Source organism: Euprymna scolopes, chromosome 6 (genome assembly GCF_053919585.1).
Source record: "Euprymna scolopes isolate OS-2025 chromosome 6, ASM5391958v1, whole genome shotgun sequence".
Lineage (NCBI taxonomy): Eukaryota > Metazoa > Mollusca > Cephalopoda > Sepiida > Sepiolidae > Euprymna > Euprymna scolopes.
Window position 1 is genome coordinate 88099263 of NC_136487.1, and position 26374 is coordinate 88125636.

The 26374-nt window shown below is 34.0% G+C and overlaps 1 protein-coding gene across 3 annotated transcripts in view; it reads left to right on the forward strand.

Annotated features, from left to right (window-relative positions):
- The window catches only part of LOC145277766 (gamma-tubulin complex component 6-like), a 97697-nt gene that overhangs the window by 49663 nt on the left and 21660 nt on the right, over positions 1-26374 (forward strand). For 2 of the 3 annotated variants that reach the window (XM_080129508.1, XM_080129510.1), the window contains exons 18-28: positions 1444-1535; positions 6902-6990; positions 7623-7738; positions 9014-9188; positions 10942-11188; positions 12782-14029; positions 18704-18916; positions 20556-20648; positions 21820-21979; positions 22242-22383; positions 24413-24572. In XM_080129508.1, coding sequence (XP_079985634.1) covers positions 1444-1535; positions 6902-6990; positions 7623-7738; positions 9014-9188; positions 10942-11188; positions 12782-14029; positions 18704-18916; positions 20556-20648; positions 21820-21979; positions 22242-22383; positions 24413-24572 — 2735 coding nt within the window. The remainder of the gene's footprint in view (positions 1-1443; positions 1536-6901; positions 6991-7622; positions 7739-9013; positions 9189-10941; positions 11189-12781; positions 14030-18703; positions 18917-20555; positions 20649-21819; positions 21980-22241; positions 22384-24412; positions 24573-26374) is intronic. The other variant, XM_080129509.1, reaches the window with a different exon arrangement.

Consider the following 26374-nt stretch of genomic DNA (forward strand, 5'->3'; position numbering starts at 1 on the left):
GTTGAAAAGGCTTCCATCTCCTCGTGCGAATATAGACGCTAACTTCAATTTCATTAAAAGCATATAGTAGCAAAAGTGAGAAAAATATGCCAAAAAGAATTGGGCAAGAACACAGCCCTGTTTCACGTCACTGAGGATGGGGAAAGATTCCGAAAGTGATCCATTAAACTTGATGGAGCCTTTTATGTCTCTATGGAAGGAGATTATCATTCTCAGGAGCTTGAGAGGACATCCTATTTTTTGTAGTAACGTGAAGAGGCCGCTCATGCTAATTAGGTCAAATGCCATCGTAAGAGCAATGAAAGCGAGATACAGTCGTTTCCTCTGCTCTCAGCACTTCTGTAGTTGTTGTAAGGAAAATATCATGTCAACAGTTGACCTTTCTGCTCTAAAGCTACATTGCACCTCTGGGTAAATTATTTCTGCAAGTGACTGGAGTCTGTTCAATTCTACACGAGCAAAGACTTTTCTGACACCGCTGAGTAGGGAGATGCTGCGGTAATTATGACAATCACCATGATCACCTTTGTTTTTGTAGAGAGTTGTAATGTTGGCGTCACACGTCTTACAGAACCAAACTCTCCTCCCAGCACTGGAAGAGAAATTGATAGATGATCAAGGAGAACTGTATTTTTGCCGGCTTTGATGATTTTAGGTGGAATGCCATTTACTGCTGCTGAGTTTGTCAGGGGAGGGTGTGTTATCCAGCTCATTCATAACTGGCAAGGGTGGGATGCCTTCAGTTGCTGCGTTAGTGAAGATATTCTTGCATGATTATAGCTGCTGATAGTGCTCAGCTCATCTCTCAATTTGCTTTCTGCAGTTGTGATGAGGTTACCTGACATCAGTAGTGCAGTCTTAACTACCCTTGGGCCGAAGGCTACCTTCAGTCCTGTATACATTTCATGAACGTTTCCGCAGTCAACAGAAAGTTGGATGCTGCTACATAGGTTCAGCCAGAATTTGTTGCCGCAGCGCCTGGCAGTCTTCTTGCCATCATTTTTGGCCTTCCTGAGTGCAGTGAGTATTTTCTCAGAAGGGTCTCTCTTGTACTCAAGCAGCGCAACACATTTAGCTGAGATAATTGGCTCCAGTTCAGTGGTCCCTGCCTCAAACCAGTCTGGATTCTCCTGATTGCCAAAGGTGTCCATAGAGTTGTAGATGGCCTCATAAATATGTCTCCACCTCTTTTCCGCTGCATTGGTTGGACAGTCTTCTAAGGCTTCCTAGAGTGAATCTGCAAAGCGTGTGCAAAGAGATGAAGGCTATATTTATGCAAAGTTGTCCTTTTTGCTTGGCATTGTGGATTCTCTTCGGTTTGAGACAGACTTTAGCTGCAACTAGTGTGTGGTCAGTATCGCAATCTACGCTACATATATATATATATATAATAAAATATATATATATAATAAAGACTTATACATGTTTATAAAATATTTGTAGACAAGACAGAAGAGAGGAACTCATTCAGAGGAAGAAAGATTTGGCAATAAAAGTAAGAGAAATTGCTGTAAATGAATTGAAGCGAATAAATGGTAAGTTTTTTTAATTTTATTTTTGAACTCTTTTTACTGGAGTAATTTTGTTTTGGTAAATTTCTTCCAGAATTTTAAGCTTTGATTTCAAATGATGCATTTTCAAATAAGTGTCTGTTATAATACCTTAACTTTATATATCATTTTAAAGAGCGTTTTTCACTCTATCTAGTGATTTAAACTATAATCGCTTTAAAACAATTATGTCTTTTCAGAACATTGAATATAAGATAGAAAAAACAAATTTGCACAATTTTCTTATTTTGATTCAGACTAGACTGAAAAGCTACTGAAACAGCTTGCGATATCAACAGAGCGTTTGATCCAGGAACCACTACTGGTTTAAGAAATTTTGTGGCGGCGATGAGTCTTGAAGATGATGAGAGTAATGGTCGGCCATCAAATGTTGACAACAATCAATTAAGAGCCTTAGTCGAAGCCAATCCACACACAACTCTTTGCTTCTGAATTAGATGTAACATATACGATTTCCAACCACTTAAGAGAGATTGGAAAGACAAAAATAACTTGACAAATGGGTGTCTTACAAATTGAAAGACAACCAAAAGAAGTGTCATCTTCCCTTCTTTAATGCAACAAGAATGACCTGTTTCTCGACTGGGTTGTGACTTGCGATAAAATGGGTTCTTTATGACAACTGATAACACTCAGCTCAATGGTTAGATGCTGACAAAGCTACACGACAATTCCCAAAGTCAAAGTTGCACCAAAAGGTCATGCGCTGACTGTTTGGTTGTCTGCGACTGGTCTCCTCCGTTACAGTTTTTTTGAATGCAAGCAAAACCATTTTGGCGGAAAAGTCCTGTCAACAAATGGATGAAATACATCAGAAACTTCGACAATAACACCCGGCATTAATCAACAAAAAAGGCCCAATTCTCCTCCATGACAGTGCTTGACCACACATTACTAAATCAACCCTGCAGAAGGTGAACGAATTGAGCTACAAAACTCTCACTTGCCATACTCTCCAGACCTCTCACTTACCAACTACCACTTTTTCAAGCATCTCGACAACTTTCTGCATGAGAAATGCTTCAAAGACCTAAGTGATATCAAAAACGCCTTCAGAGACTTTTATGTTACGCAAGATTTTTAAGTTATTAGCATAAATATACTTGTTTTGCATTGGCAAATGTGTGTTGATTCTGGTGGTGCTTATTTAGATCAATAAATTTTTGTTTGAACCGAGATGTTCATGTGAATTTAAATGTTAAAAAAAAAAGTAAGACTTTCTTGTCAACCTGATATTACCTATCGCTGTGCTATTTTGTTATTTTCTTTACATAAAAAACAAGACCATGATGAGAAAGATGAATTTTTGTTCATTTGTAGATTAAAACCTTTTGCTAACTCCACCCTCCCAAATAAAGAGATTCTACTTTTTTAAGTAATTACATGTGAACATCCCGAAAAACTTGGCAGAAAAGAAAAGAAAAAAAAAATTTTTTTTTTAATCATTTTAGAGCAGAAAATCAGTTAATGTAAAATAATTCTTCATTTCTAGACAGTTAACAAAATCTTTTACGACTAATCATAAGTCTGAGTGGTTGCTTTGCTAGTTAGGGTTATGTTTAAGATTGGGTTAGATGATTGTAAGAAATGTTTTGAAAAATAATTTATTGAAATGTTAAAAAAAAATTTATTGGGGAAAATAATATTAAAAAAAAAATTTATTGGGGAAAATAATATTAAAAAAAAAATTTATTGGGGAGGGTGAAATACATGTATATCATTAAAAATTTGATCCAAATTTTTCTTTTTTTTATTATTTGGCTACCACAGAAAGAGAACCAAAAATCTCAAGTACGAAGAAATTAATAAATTATATTGTTTTGGAACGATTTTGTTTATTATTTAAGTTCCATTTTTTTCGAAGCAAACTTTTTTGGAATCAACATAATTTGAGTAATCAAAACTTGATTAATTTAAACAAATTTAACAGCCTCTATCTGTACTATTATATAAAAAGAAACTTTGTGAGTTTGTTCCCTATGGATTCGAAAACAGCTGGGCCGATTTTTATGAAATTTCACATGAAGGTACTCTATCTGCCTGGCAGTGTTCTTCGATAGGTTTTGTATCGGAATGTTTTCGATAAGTATCGATAGTCGAAATAATTCGATGAAAGAAGGATCAGACAATTTTGACCAGACTTTATACCTTACACAACCTTACATCGCAAGTGCATTTGAGTTTTATTACCACACAATCAGGACGGGCCGGCATATAAAATCAACAGTAGGTTCTTTGATATGACAGAGGCATGTTCGAAATGGATGTTTCTGTTTAGAGCACAATTGAAACATGGTAATTAACTTTTACATTTTAAAACTTTAACGCTAGTCACAATGTAGACTACAATTAAAGCTATCAATTGATTTGATTTAAAAATGGGCGATTTCACTGACAATCAAATTTAGGGGTATGAAACATTCGTTGATCATTATTCAATCCTGGGCAACATCGGGTCTCCCTGCTAATATTATGGCAAAGCAATTTGAGCCTCAAATTAATTAACATTGTGATTTATGAATCTGTTCACAGAATTTGAGCAATGTTTTTTTTTATTATTATTTTTAGCAATTCAGTTTGTCATGTATAGGAAAAATGTCTAAAAAAATATCTGACAACATAAAATACAACATTTGATATTTTAATACATATATATATCATAAGGACTGCATGAGGATACTTGCAATAAGAATGTAAAAGATTTTAATACATATATATATATCATAAGGACTGCATGAGGATACTTGCAATAAGAATGTAAAAGATTTTAATACATATATATATCATAAGGACTGCATGAGGATGCTTGCAATAAGAATGTAAAAGATTTTAATACATATATATATATATATATCATAAGAACTGCATGAGGATGCTTGCAATAAGAATGTAAAAGATTTTAATACATATATATATATATATATCATAAGGACTGCATGAGGATGCTTGCAATAAGAATGTAAAAGATTTTAATACATATATATATCATAAGAACTGCATGAGGATGCTTGCAATAAGAATGTAAAAGATTTTAATACATATATATATCATAAGGACTGCATGAGGATGCTTGCAATAAGAATGTAAAAGATTTTAATACATATATATATCATAAGGAATGCATGAGGATACTTGCAATAATAATGTAAAAGATTTTAATACATATATATATCATAAGGAATGCATGAGGATACTTGCAATAAGAATGTAAAAGATTTTAATACATATATATATCATAAGGACTGCATGAGGATGCTTGCAATAAGAATGTAAAAGATTTTAATACATATATATATCATAAGGAATGCATGAGGATGTTTGCAATAAGAATGTAAAATATTTTAATACATATATATATATCATAAGGAATGCATGAGGATGCTTGCAATAAAAATGTAAAAGATTTTAATACATATATATATATATCATAAGGAATGCATGAGGATGCTTGCAATAAGAATGTAAAAGATTTTAATACATATATATATATCATAAGGACTGCATGAGGATGCTTGCAATAAGAATGTAAAAGATTTTAATACATATATATATATCATAAGGAATGCATGAGGATGCTTGCAATAAGAATGTAAAAGATTTTAATACATATATATATATATCATAAGGACTGCATGAGGATGCTTGCAATAAGAATGTAAAAGATTTTAATACATATATATATATATCATAAGGACTGCATGAGGATGCTTGCAATAAGAATGTAAAAGATTTTAATACATATATATATATATATCATAAGGACTGCATGAGGATGCTTGCAATAAGAATGTAAAAGATTTTAATACATATATATATATATCATAAGGAATGCATGAGGATGCTTGCAATAAGAATGTAAAAGATTTTAATACATATATATATCATAAGGACTGCATGAGGATGCTTGCAATAAGAATGTAAAAGATTTTAATACATATATATATCATAAGGACTGCATGAGGATGTTTGCAATAAGAATGTAAAAGATTTTAATACATATATATATATATATCATAAGGAATGCATGAGGATACTTGCAATAAGAATGTAAAAGATTTTAATACATATATATATCATAAGGACTGCATGAGGATGCTTGCAATAAGAATGTAAAAGATTTTAATACATATATATATCATAAGGAATGCATGAGGATGCTTGCAATAAGAATGTAAAAGATTTTAATACATATATATATATCATAAGAAATGCATGAGGATGTTTGCAATAAGAATGTAAAAGATTTTAATACATATATATATATCATAAGGACTGCATGAGGATGCTTGCAATAAGAATGTAAAAGATTTTAATACATATATATATCATAAAGACTGCATGAGGATGCTTGCAATAAGAATGTAAAAGATTTTAATACATATATATATATATATCATAAGGAATGCATGAGGATGCTTGCAATAAGAATGTAAAAGATTTTAATACATATATATATATCATAAGGAATGTATGAGGATGCTTGCAATAAGAATGTAAAAGATTTTAATACATATATATATATCATAAGGACTGCATGAGGATACTTGCAATAAGAATGTAAAAGATTTTAATACATATATATATCATAAGGACTGCATGAGTATACTTGCAATAAGAATGTAAAAGATTTTAATACATATATATATCATAAGGACTGCATGAGGATACTTGCAATAAGAATGTAAAAGATTTTAATACATATATATATCATAAGGACTGCATGATGATACTTGCAATAAGAATGTAAAAGATTTTAATACATATATATATCATAAGGACTGCATGAGGATACTTGCAATAAGAATGTAAAAGATTTTAATACATATATATATCATAAGGACTGCATGAGTATACTTGCAATAAGAATGTAAAAGATTTTAATACATATATCATAAGGACTGCATGAGTATACTTGCAATAAGAATGTAAAAGATTTTAATACATATATATATCATAAGGACTGCATGAGGATACTTGCAATAAGAATGTAAAAGATTTTAATACATATATATATCATAAGGACTGCATGAGGATACTTGCAATAAGAATGTAAAAGATTTTAATACATATATATATCATAAGGACTGCATGAGGATACTTGCAATAAGAATGTAAAAGATAGTCTGACATTGGAGGCGCTTGATTTTCAATGTTCATTACTTGCCCCAAAACAGTGATTGCTTTCAATATTACAAATCACATGAATAAAATAGCAACTTGCATAAAATGTATTGTTTACAATACTCTTTTCACATTAAATAATCCCAAAATGAAATGTGGAGAGAATGTTCTGAAGCACCCTAAAATAATTGTGACTTTTATTTTTTAAGATGAAATTGAAGCTGTGAGGAAAATTCAGCGGGACAAGAAGGCAGCACAATTAAACTTTTTCAAGAAACAAATGGAAGAAGCTCAGTTGGTGAGGTTATTTCTTTTAAATACTGGGATTTGGGTGATGATGTGGGACATTACATGTTTCAATTCCTTTTCCATTGTTAACATGGTCACTATTGCTGTCGACTTTCATCATCATTCGAGTTATCATTCTTTATTGGCTTCCAACTAGGATAAAAGTGTATCTGTTAATCATATATACAAGGTGGTCAAGAAGTCACTGAGGAATTTTTAACTTGGTTAGATTCATTATTTTTGATGTTAACTTAATTGTAACATAATATGATGAACACAATGGAGATTTGTTTACAAAAAAAAAAAATGAAAAATAAATTTCATTTATGAAAAATAGCATCTTTTCAATGGCTTCTGTTTTCAACTTCACAAATTTTTGTCCATTCCAAAACAGATTGCTTGTAAGATCACTCGATTATGATTTAATTCTGCAACATCATTTAATTCCTGTAGAGTTTCAGGTTTGTTGATGTAAACGTTTTCTTTGAGATACTCTCCACAAGAAAAAGTTGCTCACAAACTGAAAACTGAAACCATTTAGAAGATGTTATTTTTATCTACGAATGTAAGGAAGACTGCCTGGAACATGTAAGTGCTGATACCTCATCTTGTAAATAATTGCTCTGATTTTTATTCTTTCAGCGGAAATATCAAGCGGAACAAAAATCTAAAGAAGAAATGAGGCGTGAAGCCGAGATATTGAATGATAAGGAACAAGCTCTACTGAAAGCCAAAGCTATGATGAAGGAAGAGATGAAGTAAATGACTTTTTTCTTTTTCTTTTCTTTTAACTAACGTCATCACTTATGCTTTAGTGCCTTTTGGCCTTGATAAGGGTTAATGAGATGAATCGATTGTCAGTTAAATTGATTATTATGATAGTGTTGTTTAAAGTTAGCAGAAGGAAAGGAGAAAAAGAAAGGGAAAAACAGATCAAATGAACAGAGGTCTTACCGTGTGTGTGTCGGGCGAGGTTGGGCGAAAGAGAGAGAGAGAGAGAGAGAGAAATCAAGATGGCGCCCATAGTTTTAAAAGGTGTGCTCTGGTGGAAGTCACGTGAAATCACGCGGGAGATATGTATAAAAGGAGTTGACAGGTTAGGTCGGGGAGAGGCAGACAGACAAAGGTTGGTGTCAGTGGTGATCTCAAACCCGGCGGTTGTTGGCTTGCATAAATGAATTTTTTTTTTTTTAATTTTGTTGTCCTAAACCAGGAACACTTCAGATAGTTTGTATTATTTGGATTATTCATACTACTGTTCTCATTCCAGGTGTTATTTCCACAACATTTCGGCCAATGTGACCTTTGATCTTCTTCAGGTGTATGTTACTGAACTCTGGAATGTTTGGTGTAACAGATAAAGTACTTGGTAAAATTCAGTTGTAAGTGCCACTCTTCTGGAGCTTGAAAATTCAATCCTTGGTATGGGCGATACTTGCAATACAATTGCAAATGACTTAGAACTTCTACCCAGTCATATCTAATGGAACAAGAGCATGTTACCCCCATGGATTAAATAAAGGGTTTCATTCAAAATTATTTACAGATTCCTGAGTTCAACAATATACAAACGAAGAAGGTCAAAGGTTACATTGGCTGAAGCATTGTGAAAATAACACTCAAGATGAGAACAATAGTCCAAATAATATGAATTATCAATTCTCATCTCAAAAATTAAGAAACATTAGAGGATTGAAAATGATGGATGGGATGGACAAAATTTGATTACCTAAGGAGATTTGGGGATAACTAGTCCTGTGGTATTGTGTTCAACATATAAATCAATCAAGATACATTGACAAAGTCTTTTATGTTGAATTTCACTTGCAGAGGTGAAGAGATTGTGGCTCCTCAGGTTGGGAAATTTATCTTGATTTCAAATTCTTTTGCCATTAGCACATTTACCACTCCCATTCCGGATGAAGGTCAAAGTTAATAAAGAAAAGAAGACTAGAGATACAACTGACAACAATTTGATCGTTTTTCCTTTTAATTTGTTTTTCTTTTTAAAAAAAAAAATTATTTATTTTCAGGGAAAAAATTGTCAGGCATTATGCAGATTTAAGTGAACAAGCCACCTTGCAGAAAGAAAGGGCTCTCTGGCATGTGCGACGTTCGAAATTGGATTCCATCAGGATGGAATTTCTCTTAGACGATGAAAAAAAATGGAAAAGAGAGATGGAAGAATGGAAGGCAAAATCTAAACTGGTAAAGTTTTCATGAAAAACATCATCATCATCATCATAATCCCTGTTTTACATGCTAGCATGCGTGAAATTGACTCCCAAACTAACCTATCTCTAGCCAGGTCTTTATTTATCCTTCTTTCTCTCAAATTCATTTTTATCGCTTCCTCCTATGTTTTCCATTATCTTCCTCTATGAACTGAACCTGCTACCATAAGTGTTTTACATCTACTAACCCAAGGACTTTCACCCACTTTTTAAATGAGGCTATTCATTATAGCAAATAATGACATCGATTAACACAGAAAGATTGGGTTAATCATGCACATAAGATGATGTCACAGAATGATGATATCATTCATCCAATCAGAACAAATGAGAAGAGATTCTCGATAATGTTCTCATCTAGACAAACCATGATCCATTGTGTCATAGGTCTTTTACTAGATGAACTGTCTAGACTGCGGTTATCCAAACTACGGCAAGCGAGCTAGATAAAATCTTTAATCCTGCCCACAGTGCTCTTATTGAAAACATTAAAGTATTCATAAAAATGGAAATGTGTGAAAATCGTGTGGTGTTTTTTTTTTTGTTCAGAAAATGATTAAAAGAATGAACAATACTATAAAATGCATCCAGGTCATTTTTTTTATTATTATTTTTGGCCTGCGTAGCTCTAAAAATTCAGCAAATTTGAAAACTTTGGAGATATCTGGTCTAGACCATTTAGGATCTAGTATACTATTAAAATTGCTGATTCATACATATAGCATTCCATCTGTGGCAGAAGTGGCAGAATCTGCTGCAACATATAATAATGATATAAATATTCTTTGAATGACCTGACAGTAAAAGCAGTTATTCATCAGCCCTAGATGGACTAATTGTTTGGTTGTTTTGTTTTAGGGCAAGGCAACCCCTTTTGGGTTATTTAAAACCAAATCTGGTCATTTTGATAAACGTTTTTATGCTTCAAGTTCTTTATATCTTTAAATAACCAATTTGTCCATAACCTCTGCTGAAAGCACATTTACTCAGCATAGCAGATCTTTTGACTTGATGTATGTGGATGTGTCAGATTTCACGTTGCATGCATCTGTTATTGCAATGCAGTCAGACAAGAGAGGACTAAGTGAGGACCAAGCAGTCATTGCCGTATAATATAACATTCTTGACACAGCTGATATACAACTTACTCAGATGTAGAGAGGTTTTGGTTGCTTATAGCATATCAATCCTTTTTATGCCATTTAATGCCGAACCCAGTCATTTTGGTAAAAGTTTTTATGTTTCAAGTTCTTTATATCTTTAAACGTTTATTCATGATGTTTAGTGTTGTTGATTTTGGCCTTGTAAAGGGAAAGAAAAAATAACATCAATGTATACACACGCACACATGTATTGATTCAATAAAGGGAAACTGCATGACCAGCTCCACCATTATACCATGTTACTTCAGTATAAGTCTATCTCTTACATCTCTGTATTGTTCTGTCTCCTATAAACCCAAATTTCTTTTAAATACATATTAAACAATGCTAAAGTAAACTGCTTTAACCTCTTAATGTTTGGTGTATTTTAGATCAGGAATCCAGTATCTTCAGACAGCCTGATCTGGTAGCACCAGATAAATGGTCAAGAATATGTTTTCTATCACTCTTAACTCATTTGGCATCATACTTTTCTACCTACTTCCTAAATAAACAAAAAAAACTATAACTTTCATGAAACTCATTGAATATAATCTAAAAAAAAAATAACATATCTTTTTGCAGGCAGAACCAAATGATGTGAAAAAAAGTGCTGTTAATGGGTTTGGTGTCTTAGAAGCGGAGCATAATTTACCACATTGGGCTCAGCAAGGGCCGAAAAACGTCCCCGCTGATAATGTTGTAGTCAAGCCAAAAAGTCGTCTTTCTTGGGCAGATAAGAAAAAAGAAAGTGGGTTGACTCAGTCTGATGATACTCAGGTGAAGGACAACCTTTTTGCAAAACAGAATCTACCGTCTTGGGCATTAAAAGGTAAGAATATGCTTGGTTTTGAGTTTCTTCACAAAAGTCAGGTTGGATTCTATCTTTTTGACTAATAGAAATATTCGGTAATGGGTGTACAGATTTATTGGAATATATTTTTTAGCATGGATCACCGAGTGCAAATACAAGCAACCTCACCAGTGTATGAAATTTTGCAGAGTGTTATATTTCTGAATTTTTTAGATGAAGATTAATAAGTTAGATTATATGGACTATTGTTCTCGTCTTGAGTTATTGTCACAATGTTTCAACTGATGTAAACTCCAAACTTCTTACAGTGTATCTTGTTGGACTCGGAAATCTGTACAGAATTTCAAACGATACCCTTTAATTAATACACGGGGATAGCATGTTCTTGTTCTGTCAGCCATGACTAGATAAAAGTCTTAAGTAATTAGCAATTGCATTCTTAGTATGACCTGTACTGAGGATTTGAAAGATGATAGCATATGCATGCACAAGAAATGCCTTAGTTTTTGTTATAATATAGATTATGAAAAGAAGTTAGAAGATAGAAACAAAAATATATATAGAAAAATGATATGGAGATGATATATTGGATGTGTAATGTGAATCTTTAAGACAAACTTAGTTCAGGTTTTGAGAATGAAATTGTGGGTGATTATTCACAATATTAATGAGATTTGGCCATATTTGCTGGTTTAAATATTCAATAAAGAAATAAAATCTTTAAAAATATGAAAAAGTATATCAAGAATTAAGGTTATATGGTGGATGTGATAATTCTGAACTTGGATCGGGCAATGAAAGAGGCTTCAACTTGCCTCATCCCTGCTATAAAAGGATGTCTGGTGTGTAGATTGAAAATTAAGGAAATGTCAAAATCCTAGGTTATTAGTGATGCTCGAACTCACAACCTCAGAGAAACAAAATAACTGGTTATTGCACTGTTTTTAGCAAATCCATCTCAATAAAAAAAAAGATGAATCCACAAATTCTTTGGATTCTTGTTTGTTAAAAAGAATTAACGGAGATTATTTAATGTCTGAAATAGGCTGGCTTGATAAACGGCGATTTGTTACACCTGGTACAGTTGAGGATTCGTCCTCGACAATCAGCCCAACATAGACAGGGCCATCCCGGTGGCTTTTTATCTGTAAGGCTGAAGTATTCATTCTGGGTAGTTTTAAGAGCTCTCCTCTTCTTGCTTCAATAAGAGGTTAGTTCATGACTAACTGTATGAGGCGCTCTCACCAGGAAATATTGAATGGACTGCTCAAGCAATTTTTAACAGGTTAGAGTGCATTTGTGTATTGGTTTATTCTCTCCACCTTCTGCCTGGTGTTATATCTTTCTGTGGTGAGAAGGAAATAAGTACCAAGGCGAAGAAAGAGGAAAGTCGGATAAAACATTCAGTGAATGTGAGCCGCATTATTTTTGACTGAGGCAACAAGTTGATTACTATTTTCAAATTAGTCTGGTGAAGTTGAGCTTTAATCGTACCATTGAAGTCAAAATAGAAGTGGTGCCATGATTGAGTTTCAAATCTTTTTCATGTTATTAAAGGTTAATGTTTTAATTAAAATTTTATTTCTATTTGTTTTACTATTTTTATTTCAGTTGCTCAGGGTGATGGCCCGAAAGCTGATGAGTTGGCTCGGTCAGAATCTGCTGTAACTGCAACATCACAGTTTGTTCTAGCAAAAGCAAGTGGTGACTCACCAATTCATAGGCACTATGAAGAACAGGAACTTAAGACAAATCCAGAAAAGTCAAATCCAGAATTCCTTGGAACTTTGACAAAAGAAGACTCTCATAAAAATCTTACAGAATCTTCAGATTTTGATCATCAACTTGTTCCTCTACGAAAGCATGTTGAAGGTCAGTCAGTGTTCAAGGAAGCGATGCAAGATGCACCAGTTGAAAAGGTTGTTGAGTCTCGAAAAGCTGTTGAGGGTCAGTCAGTGTCCAAGGAAACCATGGAAGATGCACCAGTTGAAAAGGTTGTTGAGTCTCGAAAACATGTTGAGGGTCAGTCAGTGTCCAAGGAAACCATGGAAGATGCACCAGTCGAAAAGGTTGTTGAGTCTCGAAAAGCTGTTATGGGTCAGTCAGTCTCTAAGGAAACCATGGAAGATGCACCAGTTGAAAAGTTTGTTGAGTCTCGAAAACATGTTGAGGGTCAGTCAGTGTCCAAGGAAACCATGGAAGATGCACCAGTTGAAAAGGTTGTTGAGTCTCGAAAACGTGTTGAGGGCCAATCTATATCTAAAGAGACCTTCACTACTCTCCCAGAACAGAAGTTAGTCCCTTCGAGAAAAACAGTTGATGATCAATTCATTTCGAAAGAGTCCTTGAAAACTTCTCCCGGTGATATTGCTATTTTTCACAGAAAACCTGTTGATGTTCAATCGTTAACAAAAGAAGCAGTTGATGCTGATGCTGCGCAAAAGGAACTAGTGGCACCACGTCGAAAACGTGTTGACAATCAGTCAGTTAGCAAAGAAATGCGAGACGTCACTTCTGGGGAGCATGTGATCTTGAGACGCAAATGTGTGGACAACCAATCTATATTAAGAGAGACTGTAGGTACCTCGTCTGGGGATCAAGTTATCCCTCGTAGGAAAAGGATTGACACTCACTCAATTGGTAAAGAGTCCTCGGAATCAACACTTAATTACAGACATTCAGGGATATTTATTTCCTCCTCGATGGTCACCCAAGGAAACTATGAAATCGAACCCCCTGCATGGAAACAACCTGAAGAGCTTTATGCTCAGGAGACAGACATGAAAGATTTTTCCATTCGACGTATGAGTGGCGTTTATCCCACTGAAGAGTTTCCGTTAGAAACCATTGTTTCACAAGGTAAGGATTTTTCATTATTTAATTTCATGCTAGCAGGGTACCCGGTGTTGCCTGAGAACATGGATAACAAAACAGAACAGTGAAAAAATTAAGTAACATCTCTCTTTCTCTACCTCTCTCTTTATCTCTCTTTCTCTACCTCTCTCTTTATCTCTCTATCTGATATACAGCTATATCAACCTTTGACATTACAATGACATGTCATATGATCATAAATATTGTGTACTTTCATGTATGTATAAAATCATGCAGTCATCATAGTTGTATCTATAATTGTCTTTTATAAAGCCATCAATGTTTGTGTTTTAGAAAGAGTTGCGTGTCAATGTGTGCTTGTTACATGTATGTATAAAATCTATCTTCATTGTCATAGATGTATATAACGTCTATATAACATGTATCAAAGCATGCGTTTGTGATGTGTAAACATATACAATAAACAGGACGAATAAACATTACTCAAACAAATCTTTAATGGCTAGTCTACCTCAGTTTGCCGGCATTGGCACTTGACTTGAAGACACTAAAATAAAGATCCTTCGAACTTGGTTGCAGGCAAAACAATACCAAGACAACTTTTCGTTACAGATGTCTTTATTTTCAGATATATAGTAGGTTGAGTCACATTGCTGGGTAAGTCTGTGAAGACCCAAATCTATACACTACTATTAATTACATTATGAGATCATCCGATATCTCTGCTACCCGACTTTGACTGATTCTAAATCTTTGATTTTCATTACTATTTCTATTATAATTTCTTTGTTCTACAAATCTGACCTCCTCTGATTGATCATTAGGATTACGAAATTCCAATTGTGTCATCTTTGACGTTTGAGACCAACTTTTGTTATTGTCATCAACTTATTATTTATTGTCAAATATTTATTGTTTCAAAACTATTTCATTGGAAAATACCTCAAGCTTAATTGAGCAAACGTGCATATTTTTGTCTACTTAACCTAATCAATTCTTCAATACTGTAGGGCCCAATCTGTTACATATCTTCCTCTTCTCTCTCTGTCTCCTTTTCTCTTCTCTCACCTTCCCTTTCCTTTCCCTCCCTCCTCTAGTTAGGAAGAATTTCTCCTCCGACTATGGACAGAACCGATACTACTTTTTGATTTAGCCCAAAGACTGAGAAAGTGTATTTTAGTTCAATTTTCTGACAAAGGTTGATGAAAAACCAAATCGCTTTAGATATTGACTCTTGACTAATCACTGAATCTGTTCAGCTGAGGTTATCAACACTCCTCCCAGTGAGTTGACTTTCCTGAATCTGTTTAAATAAACAAACTGGGTGGCTAGTGATTAAGAAAATAAACTTGTTGAAACGGGACTATTAAATAGATGTAATATAAAAAGTGTTATTTGAAAGTCAAAGTTCCCAACGAAAAACAGAAAGTTTAATAAAAAGGTAACCAGAAAAAAAGAAAGAGACAAGGTAAAGCAAAATTATATAGTTTATATACAGGAATTTATAAAGAGATTCCATAGTTAAAAATTCTAGAAATTTCTACTGAATGTCATAGAAAAAAAGATTTCTCTCCAAAACGAAAAATACTGTTTTTAGATTATACTGTATATAAATATTAGAATATTTTTAACATATAATGAACTCAAACTAAAATAAATGTTTATTTTGGAAAATTCTCAAGGTGAGAGGGGGCTTGCATTATGGAGACAATGTCTATATTCTCTGCATCAATGCTGACAAAAAATATGTCAGCTTTGCGGGTGTGTTTTGTGTTATTTTTTACTTTTAGCTGAATACATGGACAAATAACTGCTCTTTAGATAATACAGGGTGTAAAAAAAAAAGATGTACTGTAATGACCTGTTTCGTGACGTTTGCAAATCCGTTGATGCGCGCTATCAGTGTTGATGCGCGCTATCAGTGTTGTCTAGACAATAATGCTCATCAATTTGAACATTTATGAACATGATTTTTCATTTACATTTGTCTTCTATATTTGAGGACATTCTATTTCATTTCATGTTCATAAATAAAGATTTTATCGTCATTCGAACTTTGACTACATTTTTTTACCCCACCCCCATCCATATATTAATAGAAGTTTTTATCATTTATTGAAATGTGATTTTTTCTTTTTTTAAATTTCCTTTGGTATAATGTATTCTGGATATGATATTAAATTAGATCCAATAGTAAGGTCTCAATTTGGGGATTTTAAGGAGTGTGGAGTGACTCCTTAATTGTCACTACAGTGTTTGTGTAGAACTCTCCCTATGCCATGAAAAAACAAATATAAAGAAAAATCTGTATGATGTACGAGGGGCATGCAATAAGTAATGCCCCTGACCCACTTCCTGTTGTCTGATCTAGCTGAAAATTTGCATGTGCAATGATTTATATCTCTACGGGTTATGTGGCAAATTACAGCTCTGAACTAATTGTGGTTTCTGTTTTACAGGTGTTTGAACTGAGTCAGGTGTGAAATGGAGCCTGTTGAATGTCGAGCAGTGATCCGGTTTTTGTATTTGAAAGGACGCACACCACAGGAGACTTTTGATGAAATGAAATAAACTTATGGTGATAATGCCCAATCATATGACCTTGTAAAACGCTGGCATTATGAATTCAAACATGGCCGGAAGTCTGTGGAAACAGCTCCCGGACCTGGTCCCCCCCCCCCTTCTTCATTGATGAGGCATTTGTCCGTCAAGTTGAGGCTGCCATTTTGGAAGATCGGCGCCAAATAGTTCAAAATGTCAAGATTAGTACAGGGTCTGTAGAAACTATCATTCATGACCATTTGCATATGCATAAGGTGTCTGCCAGATGGATTCCCAGGTTGCTCACACCATTCCAGAAGCGAGAACGAGTGCTGAATTTGGAGATGTGCCAAGAAAATGAGTCAAAGTTTTTTAAAAAAATGATTACACAGGACGAAACCTGGGTCAATCACTATGATCCAGAGACCAAAGCCCAGTCAATGCAGTGGAAGCACTTGGACTCGCCACCTCCAAAGGAGGCAAAGGTGCAGCCTTCCACTGGCAAGGTCATGCTCACAGTCTTCTGGGACTAGGACGGAGTAGTGATGACAGATTTCCTGGCAAAGGGTACCACAATTACAGGAGCCTATTATGCTTCACTTTTAAGGAAATTAAGGGAAGCTATCAAAATCAAGAGATGGGACAAGATCAGCAAAGGTACCCTCCTCCTGCAGGACAACACTCCGGTCCACAACTTGCATGTCGCCAGATCAGAAGCATGGGCGTGTGGTTATGAAATCCTTCCCCATCCTCCCTGCTCTACTGACCTTGCACCCTCTGACTTCCACCTCTTCCCAGCCATGAAGTTGTTTTTGAAAGGAAAGCGTTTCCCAGATGATGTAGCCTTGATTTCTGAAGTCACGCCGTGGTTGGAGGACCAACCTGGGGTGTTCTACAAAAACGGTCTCCAGAGCTGCATCAAACGATGGGAGAAATACATAAGTCTGGGTGGTTCCTATGTAGAGAAAGACTATTAACTGTGCCAAGTTTCGTTACTCTACTGCTATGGGAAGTGGATCAGGGGCATTACTTATTGCACACCCATCGTACATATCTGTGATTCAAAGAAAATAACATACACCAAAAATCATGTAAATTGATCAAGTAGTTTTATTTTTTTTTTAAGAAAATCATTTTTAAGCAATTAATGGGAATTCATAGGTATTACAAAGATGTACAAGGCTATTTCTGAACTCTCTTTTTTTAAGAAGTTAATCAATAATGAATGGGGGCTGTACTGGACAAACATTGCCATTACTCCTATCTCCACTCTTACTGCGTAGTAGTGCTTGTAGTACTATTGCTTGGACAGAATCTATGACGTTAAACGATGTCTGTTTCCTGTATAGAGTTGGATCGCATAGTAGCCTTGTGTCTTGATTGGACTCAGCGATGATGATGATGGTCTTCCAGTCTTTGATTCAAACAGTATTGGTCAGCTGGTCATTTTGGAAGAAATTTGTCTCAAAGTAAAACACAAGATCACACTTTTTAAAGATTTTCCAAAAATATTTCTTCTTGGAAAAAATTTGAGATCAAAAAGAAAATAGGGTGCTTTTTTCAACTATTAAGTATATTAGGTTGGGAACTCTGTTTTGTTTTTTAATTTAAATTTGAAAGATTTAATAAAAAAATAATTATGTATTCTTCCTTGTTGTTTACAACTTCTTCCTAATGTTTAAAAAATTTTGTTAGTAGAAATTAACCTGTTTTAATTAATTTCCTTTTTTTTGTCTTCATGATTAAAGACTTAAATACTTCCACATTTTTTCCGGAAAGCAATTCTTTGATATTTGTTAAAGAGTACACATCAATTCTTAAATGCTAGCTATCCCTGCCTGATGTTACCCAGTAGTGTATATACATATTTTTTTTTTCATCTTCATTATTTAGGGCTTAGATGCTTCCAAATTTTATCCTGAAAGAAATTTATTAAAGAGTACCCATCAATTCTTAAACATGTAAAATGTCATGTAAACATTTCAAAAACCACAATCTAAATTAACTTTTTAAAAGTGAGTTGAAAGATTGGCCAGTATTTTCTAAACCATCTAATAATTAAATATTGTTTATTACTAAGACGGAGTTATTTATTCAGAAACATTTTGCTAAGAAAACAAATCTGTAATTTGAATTTTCATCTTTTATTATCTTCAGTTCATCGGTCACAGATGAAGACGCCCAACCCTCCTCATATCTCAGCCACAACAGAGTCTGAATATGTTGATCATGAAAAGCTTGTGCGTGAACGTTTCAAGCAAAGAAATATCCATGGCCATTCCTCAGATTCAACCATTGAAAAACTGCTTTATGGAGGAAAGTTTGGCATCCGCAATGACCCTGATAATGAAAATGGTATGGGTGTTAAGGGTAAGTAATAGTGGTTTACATTCATATTCTCTTGTTGATTCCAATGAAAAGGAAGAACATGAATGGTATGATGACGCCTACGGAATCCGATTAACTGAGTTCAAATCTAGTTGAGTTTCTTATTGCATTTACTTGTAAAACTATGTTTGCGGGTTTGGAATTTTAAAAACAAACAGCCTTAACAATGTTCTTTTAGAGACGCTTGAACACTAGTTTAATCCTGACAAATAACTCGTCCTTGGTGTTGCAGATGGTACTCTTGGTGTCTTTCTCAATTGTGAAGGGAGAAGCACAGATGTTGAGACTAGTGAAGGCATGAAAGTTTTTAGGCAGCTACTTCTGAGTTTTCCTGGAGATATGACACTAAGCTGAATTTTACTGCCACACATTTGACCTTGCAGCCAACCTTTCCACTCAGCATTTGATAAGAGTGAAAAGCAACTCAGTATAGTTATCTTGGATCACTTTTTGAAGATGTAAAACATTATGATGTCATCTTTACTGGAAACTTACTCAACAATAGTTTGAGAGAACTTGGTCCTCATGATATGTAGTACTTTGTGTAGACTTTAAGCCATTTGTTGTTCTGCATGTTGTTCAACTGGCCCTGAGAAGAATCAGAGAATCCCCTGCTCTACTGAGATATCGACCTTGTTTATGAGTTTCGTAGCTTTCATAAGAGAGTTTTTTTTTAGTTCTTGGCGATGAGTAGTTGGTTCTTGCAACTTTTGTATGAGCAGTAATGAAGATATTCATTTAACGATTTTTCATAGTCATAACTCTGACACCCATCTCCCTCATTAAGGTTCACAATGCTTTTCCTGTATTTTATTGCAACTTTTCTTAACATTTTTTTTCCTTCCTTCAATAATTACAAGAAACCTTCTCTACCACCAATAGCAATGGCCAAAGACTCATTATCTGAAAGTACTTCTTTTAAAATCCTCAGTCTAACATTCACAGGAAACATGGGTCCCTACATAGTACTCCTGTAGCTTATGTCCCTGATAGTAGCCCCCTACATCAAAGTGGCAATGTGCCTTGTTTGGGGGTGAAAATGTAATAAAAAATAAAAAAATATTTTTTAATTCTTGACAAATTTCGTTGTGCAGACATAATCACAACACCTGCTATAATCCTTCATGCTAGCCACTGCTAGCATGAAGGATTATATATTATTATACAAATACTCCAGCTTGCATCTCATGACCTTCACAGTATTTAAGAAGCACTGAACTGTAGCTAAGATTTCCAATTTTTTTTAATCCAGCATGAACAGGTCACTTTCTTTCAATATTTCAGTGCTTTCCAGTCGTCTGTGCTCCCATATTTCAACCCGCAGTACACAGAAACAGCTGTTTGTTTCATTCTATCACTATTAAATGCTTCAAATAGTTCTGAAATGAAAGAATATCAAAAACATCAAATTTATCCTGTAAAACATTAATTCAAGTGTCTAAAAAGGAAAGAACAAAATAATGGCCTAACAAAAAAACTGCTGAATTGTAATAGTGTTTAATAATGCGTGCAATAATAATAGTGTTTAATAATGCGTGCAATAAATTGAACACATTGTTATAGATGATTAAAAATGAACCTAAAATTTTATGATATAATTCCTCTTTTTATTTTATTCCAGATAGTTCATCGATAGGAGGAAATGAGTTTGAAACTATGTTTAAAGCTTGGAAAAATTCTTGGTCAGAACCGTATGAGACAGAATTTGACTTTGGTGAGTTTTGGTGTTCTTTTCTTGCTTCTTTCATTGTAATGATCGATTCTAACTATGTGTAAAGGAGAAATTGTGTGCATATGTCCCTCACTTATTTTCTCTAGAATAAAACTGATACTTTCTGCTATGTAGGAGGTATGCTGAGTGCACACAGTAGATTTGAACTTCATACAACTACAAGGTTAAAGGGAGCATGCATGAAAAATTGTGAGCTGTTGTCTTTGATAGCATCCCTCTCTACATCTGCGGTAAGTTGTATAGCAGCTGTGTAGGGAGTGTTATGTTATATGGTAGTAAATGCTGGACCTCACCCAGTCCTCTCTCGACCTGACTGCATTGCAATGGCAGATCCATGATTAGATGGTTGTATAATGCAAAATTTGACCAAACCCAATACATCAGGTCAAAAAATTTGCTGAAACATTACATTTTCCCAGCTATCCTTACGATGAATCAGTTATGCTGATATGAAGTGTTCTACCTCTTGGATAAACTGTTGCAGAAGCCTTAAACTACAGAAAGGTTAACCAATCAAGGAAAACTTGGAAGTGATTAGACAAGATCACACAGAGTGGAATTTGGAGACAGCTAGCTTGCTGAACTGTGAGAATTTGAATGAGCTTCTGAAATATCAGAAAAAGTTTGATCCCTGAATAACAGAAAAGTGGGATTAAGAATAGAAAAAAGTATTTGACTTGAGAATTGATTTTTAAGTATCATTCAACTAATTTTTGTTTATGTTGTGTATGTTTACGAGGCTATTTTTTAATTTAATTTTTACACATAAACTAACATTATTATACATCTTTCTTATTTATTTTTAATTATTGGGTCCTTGCTTATCAAGACCAATAGCCAATTGAAGATAAAGATTAATGAGATGAAATGATTGTCAGCTGAAAGATGAAGAACACTATGGGAATACTAAAATTGATTAATGTGATTACTTATGGAAAGTACTTGTTGACATTGAATTTGAAGATGATTATGTTGTAATCTGAAGTGAAGCAGTTCTGCAGTAATATATTCCACAGATGGGAATCCCTTTCAAATAAGCTCTATCTATGCAAATTCCACCTGAAGCTGTAGCTATATAACCTGAAACCATACAGAATATTTAATACATCTGTTGACTTTGTTATTGTAAAGTTTTAAAAAAATTTTTTCACAGAAGGTGACCGCCTCGTCAACATTGGCCGAGATCTTACCTATATTGTTCATGGCCGTTCGGGAATTCGATCAAAAGCCTCTATCAGAGAACTCGAGGCCTACCAACATACTCCTCTTTCTGTTCTCATCCAGCAGTCAATTCTGTCTCCAATCACTTCACAGTAAGATTTTCTATTTTTTACATTTCTCGTGTATATTGATCTACATTTCATTGTTTCTGTCCTTGGTCATTGAATAGTATCAATTATAATTTAAGATAAAGAATAAGGAGAAAAATAAATGAGGGAAAGACATTTTTGTTCTTATATTTTAGATTTTATTTTCAATTCTCTCTTCTTTCATATTCAGAAATATAGATTTGTTCATTTTTTGTTTTAATGTTTTTTAAATAATGAATTTTTATCAAAAATGCTTACTTTACAGAATTGAATTGGTCAATAAATGTGCGTTAGATTATTTCCTGGTGGAACTTTCACTTGATGTACATTTCAATGCCTTCTGGAATTATCTGATCATGGGAGATGGGGATTTTGCCCAGAACCTCACAGATTTACTTTTTGAAAAAGTAAGTGATTTTCTTTTTATGTTGCAATACAAATTATTTATTTGAATTACTATTTTTAGTTTTAGAATGTACTAGCCTGGGTACCCGGCGTTGCCTGGGTGTTTGAAGGTGTGTGTTGGGCAAAAACAAAAAGTCGTAGTAAGCAGGTAAGCTTGTACTTGTACCGCGAAGGAAGAAAAGAATGTGAAAAAATAAGTGACGTTTTTGCCGTTGAGTCCATCGCCAAACCGGAAGTAGCAAAGGTTTAAATTAAAGTTAGTCAATCAAAAAGAGGGGATGACTTTCGAAAATATTGTTGAAAAAAGTGACTTCTCCTTGTAGAAAAGTGCCCAGTTGGGGGTGAAGTAATTAATGTTTTTTTCGATATCAATCAAAACATCGAAAAAAAAAAAAAAAAAAAAACTAACGTAAGGCAAACGAACGATGTTAAATGTAAAAATCGAAAAAAGAAAACAGAAAAACGAACGTTAAAACCAAAAAAAAAACATGTGAAAAATGGCTTAAATAAGCCTGTTTCGATATTAAAATTGAAAAAATCGGTGGTTACCTGGGTGTTTTTGGGTGTGTGTGGTCGGTCGGGGGTGTTAATGAAAACCTAAGAATAAGCGAAGTAAAAAAAAAAAACAGAAAACCCAATGTTACATTAAAAATGGCTTAAATAACATTGGTTCAATATTTAAATTTAAAAAATCGAAAAAAAAAAAAGAAGACATCTCACACCACGATTCGAACCCAAAATGTTTAGATAATGAACCAACGCTCTAACCAACTGAGCTAACACGATGTACATGAAATTCAGTCAGTTCTTCAACTATTTAAACTAAATCAGGTCATGACGTCATCTGACGCATGCGTAGAACCGATCTCGTCATGAGAGGACGGTTTTTGTTGACTTCCCCCTCCCCCCCCCTGTAGAAAATTGTTGATTTCAGGGTGAAAAAATTAATGTTTTTTGCCAATTTTTTTATATTTTTTGTCCGAAGGATGGAGCTTCAATATGATACCAAGTTTGTGAATTTTTGTTCTGTCTATCGAAAGTTTTTAGCGGAAACACAAACACACACACATACATACATACAAACATACATACATTTTCGCTTTTATATTTATAGATTATTCCCAGAGGAGATTTTTGGAAAATTTTTCACCAAATAGAAGCTAAATAATGGAAAATTGTATCCTTCAAATCTTATTGAAATTGAAACTTTATCAGTGAACGAATAAACTTTGTCGGCATGAATGTGTCCACTGTAAATCGATTCTGATTCTCCTCTTCAAAAATGTATGGCCTGATAATGCCATTTTGTCCAATTTCTGTTGACGATGGGTTTGTTCATGCCCAGAAGTGCATAGTCTGCTTGATATATCCTTCAAGTGACAGTGAACCTTGTCACTAAAAAACTCATATCCAACAAGCCATGGTTATTTTTCATCCTCTGACTGATATGTTCTTCGTTCTGCTTTTATTGGGATCAGTTTACCTCTGCATGATTTACATTTTATAATGATTAAGGTTATTATGGAGGATCCTCGGAACTGATTTTCTCAAAATGCCAATCTTGTGAGAGACAGTGTTTTGATTTTCTGTGGAATGCCTCAAAGTGTTTGCATAAAATCTGAATATTGTCAACAATTATATTTGAATGATTGTTGACCACTGTTGTTTTGGTCGATAACACTTCCTGTTTCTTGATGTTTGGCCACCAAACGTTGAATTTTGTGCAAAGTACATCTCAATGATTTTTATCTGCTCCTACGTCGTATAGTGTCTAGTTGAATCCATATTGCTATGAAAAGAATCTTCCTAGTTTACTGTCTAGGCCACCTGAAAAATATAAAAAAAAATTTGTAAAATACAACTTTGGAATGAAACCCTGTATTTTGACAAATATATTTCAATGGCAATTATATTTTAGTGTATATTTATGTTCAAAATATGGTTAAGTTTATTTAAGGTCTATGGCTTAGAACATTGTAAGTCTCAAAAATTCAGAAACATAATGTTGCAATTGTTTGATTTTCTTTTCAGTTATCAACAAATCCTCATCCAAATGAAGTCCTAAATCCAATGTTTCTGAATGGGACCCTACGAAAAGCTCTCAAGTCTTCCATGTGTTGTGATGATAAAGCCACCGATAACCTCAGCTTTGTAGTTGTACAGGAACCAAGTTCTTTTATAAGAGGAGATGGTCAGTAGTGAAAGATTTTTATTTATTGGTGCTTCTTTTTTTCATTCAAGTATTGGTACATGTACAGTTTAATCAAGGCATTAAAAATTAAAAATATCGGAAAAAGGTTATATTGTACGTATCCGTTATTGAATGAAGTTCTCTGAAAAAAAATTTCACTTAATTTCATCAAATATTTTTTTTTTTTTTTTACAGAGAAAAAAAATTTATGATAACGAGCAGAATGGGGAGGAAGTGTCAACGCTTTAAATTGAGTTATCTCCCCGTGGTGTGTAAAAAAAAATTCCAAGATGTCTACCTTCGCTGTCATAAAAACGTGTTTTTCTGCTGTAAAAAAAAAACTACTCGTTCAAATTAAGTGAAATTTTTTTCTGAGATCTTCAGTCCAAAAAGAATGCGTACAATATAACCTTTTTTCTCTATATTTTCATTTTTTAATGTCTAGATTAAACTGTACAAGTGCCTAAGTGTTTGAACGTACTAAATAAATGTTGCTTGAATGCACTAAATAAATGTTGCTTGAACGCGCTAAATAAATGTTGCTTGAACGCGCTAAATAAATGTTGCTTGTACGCACTAAATAAATGTTGCTTGAACGCGCTAAATAAATGTTGTTTGAACGCACTTAATAAATATTGCTTGAACGCACTAAATAAATGTTGTTTTAACATCCTAAATAAATGTTGTAACAATAAACTAAATGTTGTTTGAAAAAACTTAATAAATGTTTCAACACTCTAACTAAATGGCGTTGCAATATACTAAATTAAATTCAACCATTCCGAAACAGATAGGAATGGTGAGTTGGTAAACCAATAAATAAAAAAATGCGAATCCATTTAAGAGAACAAGATGAGATTATTTACCAAAATTTAAGAGAACAAGATGAGATTATTTACCAAAATAAATGGGAAAATAGAATAAAGTAGATGTTGCATTAATCAAATCTATATCTAAGTCTGGACCCTTTTGGATGTTGGGCAAGGTATTTAGAATGTAATTGAATTTGACAATAAAATATGAGCTGTTAAACTTGTGCAAGGCAATGGGGCAATAGAACATCACTCCATTTCTAACCTATATCCAATGGAAATATCCTGTTCCTATGGTAATCCTCAAATCGAAGTATCTACCAATAAGCATTTCAGAAATGATTCTAATGAAGGACTTAAGGATAAAACACTTCAAATAATAAAAAATGATAAAGAGGTGTCCATTCAACCCGGAACTAGACCTGAATGCAAAGCCACTGCTAAATTCCTTAAAATGAGGGATAATATTGATTATCTATAGTAAGTAAATAGTACTAAAATTATATAATACAGTATAACTCCTATAATTTGAACATCCGCTTCGTTCAAATTAGAGGATGCTGTTCAAGTTTCGTGAGAAAAAAATGTGCTGCAGTTAACTTTAATTTTTAAAAAATTATGAAATAGTAAATGAAATTCATTGCTACGAGGGGTGTGCAATAAGTAATGCCCCTGATTCACTTCCCGTAGCAGTAGAACAAATGAACTTGATACAGTTATTAGTCTTTCTCTACATAGGAACCACCCAGAGTTATGCATTTCTCCCATCGTTTGATGCAGCTCTGGAGACCGTTTTTGTAGAAGACTCCAGGTTGGTCCTCCAACCATGACGTGACTTCAGAAATCAAGGCTGCATCATCTGGAAAACGTTTTCCTTTCAAAAACAACTTCATGGCTGGGAAGAGGTGAAAGTCAGAGGGTGCAAGGTCAGTAGAGTAGAGAGGATGGGGAAAGATTTCATAACCACACGCCCATGCTTCTGATCTGGCG